Genomic DNA, 14,288 nt, shown 5'->3' with positions numbered 1-14,288 from the left:
GATGACGCAGCCTTGAGGGGATATTCTCCCGCATTTGGTCTGATCAGCTAGTCAGGTCAGGTGCGGGTAAGGGACGGGTCTGTTAATGATGTGGCAGGGGTAAACCAGTTCTGCTGTCGGGCCCTGCTGCGGATGTCACTGATTGCATTGTGCAGTTGACCCTTGTGCGGTGTGGTGCGGTGAGGATCTGTCCGTTCTTCCCTTTGGGGCTAAGATGCGAATGAATGTGTTTGAATGGATGAGTAAATGGGGAGTGTGTCGTCCTGTCTCGGCTACCTCCCTTTCCTTGGGGGAAGCAGCCTAGGTATATGGATAGATAGAAATCTAAACTTCTGATCTTTGTCTTCCGGACAATTCATATTTCGTGACTACTTGAAATTTTATCTGAAACAGAGGATTATTATGGTAATTCCATCAAACGGACAATAACATTCTATTCATAACAACATACCTTGTCACAACTTAAATTATCTGTGCGAATCAACACGTAAATTTCTGAAATAAAAACATAAAAAAAAAGAGAATCTAATTCTTCAGGTAAAAAGCAACCAGTACTCTGCAGTATAATAATGCAGGTAACTAGTGACACACTGAAAAGAAATGGATGTGCAGCGGCTCTTATATTTATACTTACCCTCTAACATGTTCTTCCTGATCGTCTTTTTATATTATCATCCTTATCACTCCCTATGCACATCCCGTGTTTTTGCCATCCTCTGTTATTCTATTATCAACGTCTTCCTACAGAAACATTTACCACTATCTGCATTCACCATCATCATCATCTCCAGCATTGCTTCTCCCTTCATCCCCTTCCTACAAATCCAAAACCATCCTTGACATATTAACTTCCATGAAAAAAACCATTCCATATAACACTGGTGCCTTTCTCTGACCATCCTCATGTGCATCATCATCTCATTTGTTTTCTTTTACACTTCTTGTGTGTACAACGGAGTTGTACCCAGGTTTTGCGGAACTGCCTGTTGTAAGCTTCCTAGGATTGTGTATTACTTGCGTGCCAACAGATGGAGACGATGAGTGAAAAGCTGTCACCTGCTTGGATAATATTTGCCTGTTGCATCTTCTGAGACTGGAGGAATCTCATACAGAAGTAATCTATTGGCAACTACGAATGTTTCCATGTCACGACGACTAACTTATGGCAAAGCACTATCGTTAAAACACAGTTTCCGTCCCAGTAACACTTACCTTACATACACAGATTCTAAACCTGCAACACGCAGATTACTATGCCCATTCCGAAACATATCTCCCTCCAACTCTGCTGACCATCACAGCCCTCCTATCATCACCACACGCTATCCTTCCGCCTCTCTTTCCATTTAAACTATTACCAGTTGCCCTTTTATCATAACCTTTCTCCTCGACTTCCACCCTCACGCTGTCAGCACCCATCTACTCTGTCGTTTTCATTTTCTTGGAGCCATCCTTTCCTTTGTCTGCGTCGCCCTCTTCATCACTTATATCGTGGCCACCGTAGCCCCCTTTTCCTGTAGCAGCTGTAACGTCCCTGCTACCCGCATCAGAATCCATATCGTTGGCCTCTCCCTCTCTGCCGGTGTCCATTTCTGAGTTGGTGTCCACATCTCTTTCGGCGTCTGAACCTGTCACCTCCTCCAGTTTCCGGTGAATGAATTTGAAAATACTGGAGATGCTGGCCCAGGACGTCAGCTCATGGACCTTCACCCCTAAGAATCACACCGAGGACATTAGGAAAGAGAGAGAGAGAGAGAGAGAGAGAGAGAGAGAGAGAGATTTACACAGTTATACAAAGCTTGATATTGAAGGGGGAAAAAAAATACTGCTATTCCCTAGTCATAAAGTAAACAGTACTGAACAATAAAGCCTCCAGAGCATCAAACTTTAGTCTGTACAGGAGGATGAAAGACTGCCAGATATGTAATTGAAGACTGAAAGTAGTAACAAAGTACTCTTTAAGTAACATTACAATTACTGACCATCAACTTATCTGGATGGCAAAATGAGAGAGAGAGAGAGAAAGAGAGAGAGAACATATAAACGGCATATAAGACTGAACACTAGCCAGTACAAGAAGAACACATCAACGCCATCAAATGACAAGGCACCATGAGACAAATCCAAACTAACGCTCCCAAACATATCAATATTCTACAGACGAATATTTGGCTCACACAGCTTCATTGGCGCAGCGCACGCATAGATGAATGCGTCCAGTCAGTTTCATATTCAATTTTTTCTTCTTTATTTTTATCAGTGCTTCTCATTTAGGCCTTTAGAAATCTTCCTAGCGATCTCCTGATACTTCCCTCATGCAGACTCAAGCATTATCTCCATTTTTGTCTTCCAGGTTCTCTATGATCATGTAATATTTCCCTTCATTCGTCACCATACAAACTTTATCCTAGTGCCTTCCCCAACACCTGCGCCAAGGGATGCGCACACGTTAATGAGTAGGGGGCCGTGAATGAGGTTAAAAAACACAAACAGAAAGGGTGAGTTAGCATGACACAAGTACCCTAACAATAGCCATGTTTTGAGTTCATTATAAGAACCCCTCGGAGACCATAGCTGGTGAGGCAAGTAGGGTCTGCAAGCAAAGTCCGCGCCACGGGAGAACAGGAACAGCACTAGACAGCTCAGGGTAAACACACTCTGCTGTCCCGTGTTATTATTCTCTCTCCAACTTTTCCCACTCCTCCCACTCTCCTCTGGCCTGCATCAACCACCCCCACCTTCTTCGCTCTCTACCCCGCTGCTTACACCCCCGTACAATGCCTTAAAAAAAAAAAAAAGTATCCTCACTTGGGGTAGACAGCTGTGATACCATACGTTCACCTCTATAATAATAACACATAAGTATTTATTATAGCATTGATGCGTCACAACTGTAGGACATGCCTATGATACCACGTACCATAAATGTCACATGGCAACTGGGATCTTCAGGGCTACCAACATGTGTCACAAGGTCTCAGTCGTGTTTCAGATCACATCGTTGATTTTTCGGTTTGTTTACAACAAAGTTGTTCGGATACTTTTTTTAGGCACTGTACACCCCACTGTACCATGTTCAGTCCCGTTCGCGTTCATATTTGACAACCTTCAGTTTGTGCACCGTGGATATTTCTAATAAACCCCGTTGCTACTGTACTGCTACTACTGCTGCTGCTGCTATACCTACACATTACAAACGTAAGCTTCTGCTATTACTTCTAGTACTCTAATGACTTTATCAATATTTCTACAGTTACGGGTTCCACCACTCTTACTACTACTACTACTACTACTTCAACTAACAGTTTCATTCAACTTGCCTTCAGCATACACTACTTCGATATTACATTAATCATAACAGTAACACTTTTGTGAATGTGCTCGACTTAAGAAACTCTTGGCATTATTATATTAATATTGTTCTTATTATTGTTGTTATTCCTGTCGTCTTTATTGTTCTTGTCGCTGTAGTTATTACTGACAAATTCAGTTTGCTTCAAAAACATGGAGCCGTATCATCTCAAGAGCTACACAAAATCACACTATCTCACATCCCACACCATCTCCAGAGCCACACAGCCACACCACCACAGACACCATAGCACCTCGTGAACCGTACCATCTTAGGAGCTGTACAGTCAAACTACCTCAAGAGCATCAACACTTCAAGACCCACATAGCCACACCACCACAAGAGCAACACAACCACAACAACTCATGAGCCACACCACCTCAAGGGCCACACAACCACACCAATTCAAGAGCCATACCACACAACCATACCACATCAAGAGTCATACAGACACACCATCTCATGCCACACAGCCATAACACTTCAAGAGCCAGTCACATCGCAAGAGCCACAGCACCTCAGGAGCCAAAGAGAACCAGTAATTAGGCAGTGAGGCGTGGGCGGTAATCCTGGCCTAATCCGCTAATCCCCAACAGCGTGACCGGCCGTCGGGTCTGGGTCCACTGATAGCGAGGTTGGAGGGAAGAGGAGGAGGAGGGGGCACTGGAGAGGGGAACAAGAAGAGGGATGAGGGCCATGGAGAGACGGGGAAGTGAACTGGAAAGGAATGGGGAAAAGTGGAGTATTGTAAAAACAAGGGAAAACGGCATGATGGAGGAAGCTGGGGGGAATGAAGGGGTTTGGGGACTGAGGAGGTTGGGTAGGCTGAATGGCACAGAGGGGAGCGGATGGATATGAACGTGTGCAAGAGAGTTTGGGAAAGAAGGGGGGGGGGGAAGAGACATGGGGAAAAGAGAAGGCTTGGAGGACTTGAAAAGGTTAGAGGACTAGGGGGCTAAGGAACTTAGCGAGTTGGAATACGGGAAGAGATTGGAGGACTGGGGGGAACTATAAAGGATATGAGAACAGAAGGGTCGGATGAGAAAGACAGGGATTGAAGGGACGCAAGAGAACATGAAAAAGAAATAGGAGGGGAATCAATACCAAAAAGTGAAAATATTAAACACAATACCCCCAAACAAAACCAGTTCATTTATGTATCGTCCTTGAAATGTGTGAAACAGCTGCTTTATCTGCGTTACCTGCCGTACCTCTTGTTCGAAAGAACACTGTCTTGCCGTAGCGAAGAAACTATTATCTCCTCGTACCACAGCTCACGTTTTATATCTATTTAACCCTCTTACTGTCGCACCAAATTTAGACCTTAATTTCAGCAAACTCCAAACGATTTCATTCAGCTGTGGGCTAGACACAGGAGGCAATGTGTTAACCATCTTCTTTTACGCAAGGAAGAGAAAACCCAAGGTTAGAAGCTCGCAAAATTTGTTCCCTCTAAGAAAAAAATAAGAGTGAACCCAATTCAGGGTCCATTAATTTGGAGATGTCAGTCCGTCGCTGCAGATATCTTTACATCCTTCCAAGATTATGTATCTATATATATATTCCCCCCATCTATAAACCTAATTCTAATAAACTTTTCTAAATAACATCTCGACGATCATTAAATCACCATCTTCCTCCTTCTTCTCGCCGGCAAAAGAAGCGCTGTGCTTGAGAGCTAACAAGCTTCGTGATAGGTCGTGAAAAGCAGCTTCACAGGTAAAAGACAATAAACTTTTTTCCTTTTTCCTATAAGTACTGATTACTATTATTACCCTATTAAACATTTAACAACTTACACCCCCCCCAAACACACACACCTTAGTGCTTTGTGTGTGTGTGTGTGTGTGTGTGTGTGTGTGTGTGTGTGTGTGTGTGTGTGTGTGTGTGTGTGTGTGTGTGTGTGTGTTACACAGGCTATATACACACTGACCACACAGATGTTTTGGTCCCAGCACAGTAGTCTGGCCTTAATCTTATGTACAGTACTGTAATCTCTTCATATCAAGGGATTTCACTGTTTCGGTACAAATGAATAGAGTCATTTTGTGGGAGCCAGAAAAACTTTTTTTTTTTTTTTTTGTGGTAGTCAGAAAAAATTAAGTTGGTGTTGAGTCAGAATGGGATTTTCTATAGCAGCTATGCCTGTCCATCCGTCAGTCAATTTCTCCATCTTAGAAAGAACGACGCAATATTGATGATAAATGTGCCTAAGCCCACTCAACGAACAAACACTTAACGAATAGCAAAGAGGAACCGAGGAGGTAGTGACTACTGGAAATCCGTGAGCAAAACACAGCAATTACATACAATCTGCATACACGGGCAACAGGGCCCCTCAACCCACTTGCTTTGGCTGGTGCACATGGGTGTTTTATTCAAGCTAATACTAGATTAATTTATTCATATGAGAGAAATCCAGGCATTCAACGGCTTCAAAAACTAAGTAACACTGTTTTCTGTTAATGTACACCAAGAATTTTATTACTGTTTTCTGTTAATGTACACCAAGAATTTTATTTAAACTAACACCTGCCAAATATGCGAAGTCGACAGAAGTTGTAGCAGTCAAAGCGCTAAACAGTCGGCATCCTAGCAAGCCTATATTGAATTAACGGAAGATTAACTGAACATAAATAAAGGAAAACGCAACATAGGGCTTTCTCCCATTCTCCATAACCTCTGGCTATATAAGCTTCCCCGGGATCGTGAGAAGCACCACTCTGACCGCCACGACTAAAACCCATATGGAAACTTTTTTTTTCAGGAAACGAGGTTGTGATGAAGATGAGAAAGTGCAGGTATTACTATAAATGGACTTAACCTTCACGGAAACAGAGAGAGAGAGAGAGAGAGAGAGAGAGAGAGAGGGAGTCTGGCTGTCAAAATAACAGGAGAAAGGGAGCCGAGGGAGAAGGGGGGAGGGAGGGAATCAGAGACCACTTCAATTATGAGATGAGACGGTAGAAGACGTGGAAGAGGGAGCAACAGACGGAAGTTAAAAAAAAAAATGGGGAAAAAGTACAAACACGATAAAATAAAAATGGCGAAACGCACGGGAAAACGTGAGGCTAGTGAGAAAGGGAACAATATTATAAAAACAGTGACTGAAGCAGAAAAGATAAGACTGATGAAGAATTATAAAGAGAAAACAATGAAAACGGGAAATGGGTTTGGAAACAATAACAGGAAACAATGGAGAAAATGGAATCAGAAATGGAAAAATTGTAACACAAAACAAGAATACTAAAGAAAACAGGGTATATATGAAGCAGAAAGAAAGACACAAGACGGCAGGAAAGAAAACTTATAACCTTACAGCTGCCACTATACTCTGTCCATTTTATTCTGGCCTATAATTGCCGATTTCCAACTTGAATTCTGATCTGTTACAATAAATTTTATCATTAGACTGTGATGTCATTCATGAAAAAGTGCTATGGAATGGATGTGGAGCCGTAATATTGCCATACTCTGCCACTGAGATACGCGAAATAAACTGCAAAAGGACGAAAACTTCCACCAGGCTAAGGTGACCGAAGTGGAGTAAACAGCGAATGTAACTACCGGTACAATACTACAATTTTTACTACTTATTGGTGTACTCGTATTCATAATTTGGTGAGACAGTCGTAAAATCACATGGCAAAGTGTTATTGTAAATGATAGTTGAAAATTCTCTCTCTCTCTCTGGTGTAGTCTGACAGAGATTAGGGAATGGGAAGGAAAGGGAGGAGAGATGAAGGGAGGGGAAAGGAGCGAAGAAGAGGGAGGGGAAGGGAGCGAAGAAGAGGGAGGGAATGGTGGGGAGGCTGCACGTGTATAAACAGCATCAGCAGCCCAATAGTGTAATCCGAGGCAGGTGTGTGATCCTCTTACAGATGTGTGAGCCTAATAAATGTTGCCGCTATCAAAGGTAAACACCCTAGTCCGGTCCCTCCCCTCACCCCCGACACACACAGGTGACACAGCTCTCTCACAACTAAACTCACTTCGTGTATGGGCTGCTTACATATCTCTGGATGACAAGAACTCAGTACTCAACAGCTTCGAAATGGCTTGCAGCACTAGATGCAATACCTCAGCGGAATCTAGCAGTATTCATTTCATTCTTCTTAGTGATAATTCAGGAGGGCCTGGCTCCAATGGGTCCTTTCTAACGTTGGATAACACCCGATAAACAGTTCTGTCATGATTTTCACAACAGTAATCAAACCGACGTATATGAACTCACATTATCAAATAACAGACGAGATTAGTTTAACATTAAGTTCAAGATTTTCACCTCATATCGTCTTTAACAAGCCGTTACTAAGCTTACTTTCTGTCCATGCCAATCTTTTATAATGCTAAGTTTACTCTTAACTCCCTCACACGTCACTTCACATTCTTTCTCTTCTCACTTCATAAGCCCAGGAGTTCATTGGTCCACCACCTTAACAGATCCAGCTCCTTCCCTTACTAATTCACCTTCTTAACTTTACCCAGATAAACTGTACCAGTCACCAAACTCCACGAAGCCTCTCACTAACCCTGCACTGTCCAATACCATGCTTCACTCTTCACTCTCGAAAACCTTCACAACACACACACACACACACACACACACACACACACACACACACACACACACACACACACACACACACACACACACACATTCCTACCCCCGTGACCAGAGTATCCCCTCAGACATGCAAATCCCCCGGTGCCAATATACTACCTACTTGTGGTCAGGTGCGGCACTCTTTGGCACCAACAGGAGGCAGGTGTGTGTCTTAGTGCGCCTCTCTCTCTCTCTCTCTCTCTCTCTCTCTCTCTCTCTCACACACACCACAACCTATCAAACAGAGGATGCTTGTGTGTGTGTGTGTGTGTGTGTGTGTGTGTGTGTGTGTGTGTGTGTGTGTGTGTGTGTGTGTGTGTGTGTATAAAGAAACACTGACTCAATGTCCCACTACCATATCACACACACACAAAACCATGCAATTCACTTGCTTTAACTCTGCGGGACCACCACCAAACACGAAGACAATATCACTGCTGAACCCATTTTAATGTACTTTGGCTGAAGGAAATGGGGCTAAAAAGGGGAGAAAAAACAAAAATAAACGGAAGGAAATGAAAAGGTAAGTGAGAAGGAAAATCGGCCTAAATAAAGGGGTACAGGGAGATGTGAAGAGAAAAGACTGGTTATGGAAGGGAATGGGTGAAACGGGAACTGAAATGGGACCGAAAACGTACGAGGTATAAGACTGGAGAAATAAAGAAAAAAAAAAAGGGAAAGATAGAGATAGAGATGAAGGGATTGGGGCAGAATGAAGGGAAGGGGACTGAAGAGAGAAATGGGATTGAGAAGAAAAAAAAAAGTTCCAATGGAGGGAAAGGGAAGTGGAAAGAAAGAAAAAAAGGACTGAGAAACAGGAAAAGAAGGGAATGAAGATGAAGGGAAGGGAAAACATTAAAAGAAGGGAAAGAGAGAGTTCAAAATGATGGTAAGGAAAATATTAGAAGAGTTAAGGTTGATTCGAGGGAGGAGAAGGAAGAGGGATTGTTAACTATGGGAAAAAGAGGGAAAATGGAATAAAAGAGAAGAAAGTAGACGGGAACTTTAATGAACCTACGCAGAATATAACAAGAGTTGGAAGCCCAAGAGGAAGAAAAGTGGCGGGGGAAAAGCAACGTAGATGCAAGACAGGGGCATTATAAACGGAGGGAAGAGTTGTATGGTGAGAGGCAAACCACGGGAAGGAAGAGGTCATGGTAGCATAAAAAGAGAAGAGTGATACAGACACCGTAAAACATGTAAACAGAAGGAAAGCCCGGCAGGTGAAGGGAAGAAATGAAAGAAAAATGAGGAAGCAAGATCATATGAAGATAATTACGCTAGGGAGAGAGAGAAGAGAGAGAACTCGAGAAGGGAAAGAAGGAAAATAGGGGGAAAGATTCACGACGGGAAGAAAGGGTGAAAAAGAAGGAAACGCGAAGGGAGAAGAAAAAGATGAGGACAGGAGGAAAGGAAAACGTTAAAAAAATGGGGGAAGGGAAGGGAAGGGAAGAGAAGGACGGGAGGGTGAGGGAAGGGCAGACTGCGGACCAGCCCCCCTTGGGTAAAACTGCAGCTGAGACAAAAGTGCAGCCGCCATCTCCGGTGTGGTGCCGCGGCGCTGGGGGGAGTAAATGTCGCACACTTCCGCACCCCACAATTCTCTCTACCCCTATACCTCCTCCCTTTACACCACAATTCTCTCTACCCCTATACCTCCTCCCTTTACACCACAATTCTCTCTACCCCTATACCTCCTCCCTTTACACCACAATTCTCTCTACCCCTATACCTCCTCTCTTTACACCCCCTCCCTCACCTCTACCCTTTTCTCATGCCCCTCTCCCCCTACACCCTCCCCCCTCACCTCTTCCCTATTCTCATATTCCCTCTACTTACAAGCCGTACCCTAAACCCCTTCATACCCTTTCTCTCCTCACATTCTCTCTCTCCTCAAACCCCTCTCTCCTTATCTTCTTTCCCTCACACCCCGCTCTCCCCTCAGCTCCTCCTCTCCTCACCCCACAAGCCTTTCTTTCCCCTCACTCCTCAACCAATTTTCTCTTCGCTCCTCAATGCCTTCTCTCCCGTCACTCCTCAACCTTCTTTCCTCTCTCTCATCAACCCCCTCTCTTTCCTTTCACTCTTCTATTTCTCTCTTCTTATTCCATTATACCCCTTTCCCCCAACCCCTTCTCTCATAACCCCTCACTCTATAACCCTCTCTTTACCCTCAACCACTTCCCTCATACCCCTTTCCCATTCCTCACCTTTTCTCTCTCTCATTCTTTACTTCCTTACCGTACGCTCCTCTCCCTTCCCCTCTTTTTCTCCCCTTTCCTACTCTTTTACCAACCTTTTCTCACTTCCCTCATTCTCCCTCTCTCTATCAGTCTTTGCTGTCCTTTCCTCCTTGTGTGTGTGTCTCTCCTCTCCCCTTTTCCTTCTCCCCTTCTCTCTCCATTTCTGTTCTTCACATTCTCATATCCCTCTCACTTTTCTCCCGCCCCCTCTTTTTCCCCCTCCCCACATCCCGTTCCCTCACTCCCCTCGGTCTCCCATTCTTATTCTGTTTTCCATAACCCTTCCTCCCTTCTCACATTTTTTCCAGTTCCCTTTTCTATTGTTTTTCATTGTTTTCCACACCTTTCTCTCTCTCTCTCTCTCTCTCTCTACCTACCTACCTACCTATCTATCTATCTATCTACAATCCTTAATTTCGAGAACACAGCTGCATGGAATCTGTGCTGTCCTACGGATTAATTCTTCCCTTTCCTTTCATCACGCTCGAACTCTTTCTCCACAGTCTTAACTTCTTTCACTCTGCCTTGTTTTTAAACTCTTCGTTCTTCTTCCTCCTCTTCTTTTTTCTCATAGATCCTTTGCCTTCGTTCTTATACTCTTCTCCTTCTTCTTCCTCCTCCTCTCTCTCTCTCTATTTTCTTCTCCCTTCTTCATCCTTCATTTACGCTTCCCATTCCCTCTCTTTCTTCTCTGTTCTTCTATTTTCATCTTCCTGGCTTTCTACTCTTTTTCACATTTTATTCTTGTTCCATCTCCCTCACACTTTATTCTTTTGCTTCCTTCTACCTCCTTCTCTATTCTCCAAGTTCCTTCTCCCTCACACTTTACTCTTCCTCCACCCTTTTCTCTTCTCGTATCCAAGCTCCTTCTCCCTTACATTTTACTCCTCCTCTTCCGTCACCCTTTTCTCTTCTCGTCTCCAAGTTCCTTCTCCCTCACACTGTACTCTCTCTTCCTTCGCCTTCCATTTCTGTTCTGGTAGTTTCTTCACCTTCACACTTTATTCTTCCTCCTCCTTCACCTTCCTCTATTCTCCAAGCTCCTTTTCCTTCACCTTTTATTCTTTCTCTTCTTTCCCTCTCCTCTCTTCTTTAAGTTATAAAAGGGTTAAGTAAAGTTACGTTCAAAAATAATTCTACACGCTTGGGATTTATAATTAATATGATATACCAACCCAGCCAAAACTCCTGAATATACAGAGTTACTTCAGCCAAGACTTCACTATACTCTGACATGTTCCAGACAGTTTCAAAGAACTATTGGCCGTAAATGTGTATTTGTAAACCCCTCCAGTATATCCTGAGTTAATTCTTACTTTTACAGATAGCTTACAATTATATTATCCGTAACAAAGACCACGAAAATGACAGTAAATATCAACGACATTTACTAGCATTCACTCAAGCTGCACCCTTACTAGAACTCGGTCTTAGCTTTTCTTCCGTCCACTCTTCCTAGCTTCTTTCATACTGACTTCCTGCCAGCCTCCCATTTTTCTATATTATATCCTGTGTTCTCTCTCTCTCTCCTTTCCCACCTTCCCATCATTGTCTTCCTCACTTTTGTTTCCTTTGCTTTTTCCAGGAATTCCTTTTTCTCTCTTCCTCCTACTTCCCCTTTCTCTTCCTCTCTCCCTCCTCTCCTTTCCAACCCACCTTCTTCTCTCCCCATCACCCTTCTCCCCATTTGTTTCCATTGCAATTTAAAGCAACCCTTCATCATCTATTCCTTCTTAGCCTTCTTTTCCTTCCTCAATACCTCCACTTTCTTTCTCTCTCCCTCCTCCTCCTTTTCTTTCCTCTACCCTCTTCCTTCCTCTTTCCCTCCGCCCCCTTTTCCTTTCTCTATACCTCCTCTTCCTTTCTCACTCCCTCCTACCCCCTTTTCCTTCCTCGCCTCCAAATATGTATCCATCTTTCCGTTCTCACCCTCTCCCTGACTTTTCATTTTCATCTCTCCCCCTCCCTAACTCGTTCTCTCTTCCTCCCTCCTTCTCCCTAACTTTTTCCTCTCCTCATCCCTCTCATTCCCTAACTCTCCCTCTCCACATCCCTTCCTTTCCCTAACTCTTCCTCTCCTCATTCCTCCCTCTCCCTCTTCCTCCCTCCCTCCCTCTTACTTTTTCTCTCTTCCTTCCTCCCTCTTCCAAACTCTTTCTCCCTTCCTCCCTTCCTTCCCTCCCTTCCCTCCCTGCCTTCACATCGTCGTCTTCCTCACTTTTATTTGCCAAGTTCCCAGAGGCGGACGGGATTTGTTTTGGAAGTCGTTTTGAGGAATAATTATGTGGCTCCTCCTGCACCCACACCCATTATCAGCTGCGCCGGAGGGGGAGAGAAAAGAAGAGGAAGGAGGTAAAGAGGAAGGAAGGAGGGTGAGCGAGCCGGGAGAATGGAGAAGGAAGGAGGGCGAGGGAAAAGAAATGAGGAAGGACAGGGGGTGAGCGAGACGGCAGAATGGAGAGAAAGAGAGAAAGAGAAGGAATAGAAGAGAGGAAGGATGGAGGGTGGGCAAGATGGGAAAATGAATGGAAGGGGGGAAGGAGAGAGAAATGAAGAGGAAGGAGGGAAGGAGAGCTTGACGGGAGAAAGGGGAGGAAGAGGAGAGCGAGAAGGAATAAAAGAGAGAAGGCGACAGAGAAGAAAGGAGGGAGGGAAGCAGACAATGAGGGAAAGGGAATGAGTGAAAGGAAGAGAAATGAAGAACGAAGTTAAAGCAGAAGGGGACAAGACGGAAGAAAAAGAAAGGTGGTAGGGCTGGGGGGAGAAGCAAGTGACAATAGCGAGGGAGGGGAGCACAGAACATGGAAATAGGGGAGGAATTAGGTAAGGAGACAAAAGAGGGGGCACGAGATAAAGAAAGAGGAAGAAAGGTGGGTGGGAGGGATGAAGAGAAAGAAGCGCGAGAAGGAAGAAAAGGACAGAGAGAAAGAGGATGGAAGTAGGAAGGAAAAGAAAGAAGGGAAAAGAAGGAGAAAAGAGGAAAAGGAAAAGGAGGAAAGAGGGAGGCTTGAGAAAACAAGATGAGTGGGAGGGATGTAGAAAGTAAGAGTTACGTGGAAGGAAGAAGGACGTAAGGGAGGAAGAAGGAAGAATGGGAAAGAAAAGAGATGACAGGAAGGGAGAAAGAACAGGAGGATGGAGGGAAGAAATGAAAATAGAGGGAAGAGGGGAGGGGAAAGAAAAGAGGTGCACGAAAGGTAGGGAGACGAAAAAGAAGGAATCAATGAGAAGGAATAAAGAAAGGAGACAGGTGGGAAAGACAGAGAGGAAGCAAGAAGATAGAAATGAGAGGAAAAGATCAAGATAATTAGGAGGAAAGGAGGGAGGGATAAAATTAAGAGGAAAAAACAGGGAAGAGAGAAGTAGAAGGCCGAGAAAAGAAGAGAAGGAAGAAGAAAAAGGGAGACAGGATGAAACGCGAGGGAAAAAGACGCCAGGTAATGGGTGAGAGAACAGAGAAAGATGTGAGAAAGAAAAGAGGAGGAAAGAGAGAGCACGACAGAGGAAGGGAAGGAAAGGGTAAAGGGGAAAAGAAGGAGGGATAAGAGGTAAAGGAGAAAGTGGGGATGTATAGCAGTAAAGGAGAAAAGAGGAAGGGAAGAAAGATGGAGGAAGAGAAGAAGGAAGGAGCAAGATGAAGGTTGGAGAGGGAGGAAAGGAGGTACTAAAGAAATACTGGAAAGGGTGCAGGGTAGGAAAGACGGAAAGAAGGAATGAGAGAAAGGAGTGACAAGGAAAGTATGAGGGGAAATAATGAGCGAGAAAGAAGGAAGAGATGAAAAGAAAGGAGGGAGTAAAATGGCAGGCAAAACATGAAAAAAAAAAAAATGGAGGGAAAGTGAAACAGCAGGAGACAGAGTGATGTAACAAGGTAGAAGAGAGGGGAAAGAAGAAGAAAGTGGGGAGAGACAAGAGGAGAGAGGGGAATAGCAAGAAGAATGGGAGGAGGATGGTTCAAGTGATAGGATGGACAGGGACAGAGTTAAAGGCGGAACAAAAAGTGGAAGAGTGACGGAGGCAGAAGAGATAGGGATGTAAAAGATGAGATAGGGGGAAAGTGTATTGAGGATACGCATAGAGGAAAAAG

At 44.1% G+C, this 14,288-nt stretch overlaps 1 protein-coding gene across 1 annotated transcript in view; it reads right to left on the bottom strand.

The window, feature by feature from the left end:
• Positions 1-1,306: 1,306 nt before the first annotated feature.
• The window catches only part of LOC145405247 (cotranscriptional regulator ARB2A homolog), a 43,894-nt gene continuing 30,912 nt past the window's right edge, over positions 1,307-14,288 (bottom strand). The window contains exon 9 of the mRNA XM_080276666.1: positions 1,307-1,712. Coding sequence (XP_080132792.1) covers positions 1,420-1,712 — 293 coding nt within the window. The 3' untranslated portion in view covers positions 1,307-1,419. The remainder of the gene's footprint in view (positions 1,713-14,288) is intronic.

Source organism: Coenobita brevimanus, chromosome 66, assembly GCF_032717465.1.
Source record: "Coenobita brevimanus isolate Jiangsu-jjx chromosome 66, ASM3271746v2, whole genome shotgun sequence".
Classification (NCBI taxonomy): domain Eukaryota; kingdom Metazoa; phylum Arthropoda; class Malacostraca; order Decapoda; family Coenobitidae; genus Coenobita; species Coenobita brevimanus.
Note: the sequence above shows the minus strand (reverse complement) of the source record. Positions and strands in the feature narration are given on the sequence as shown.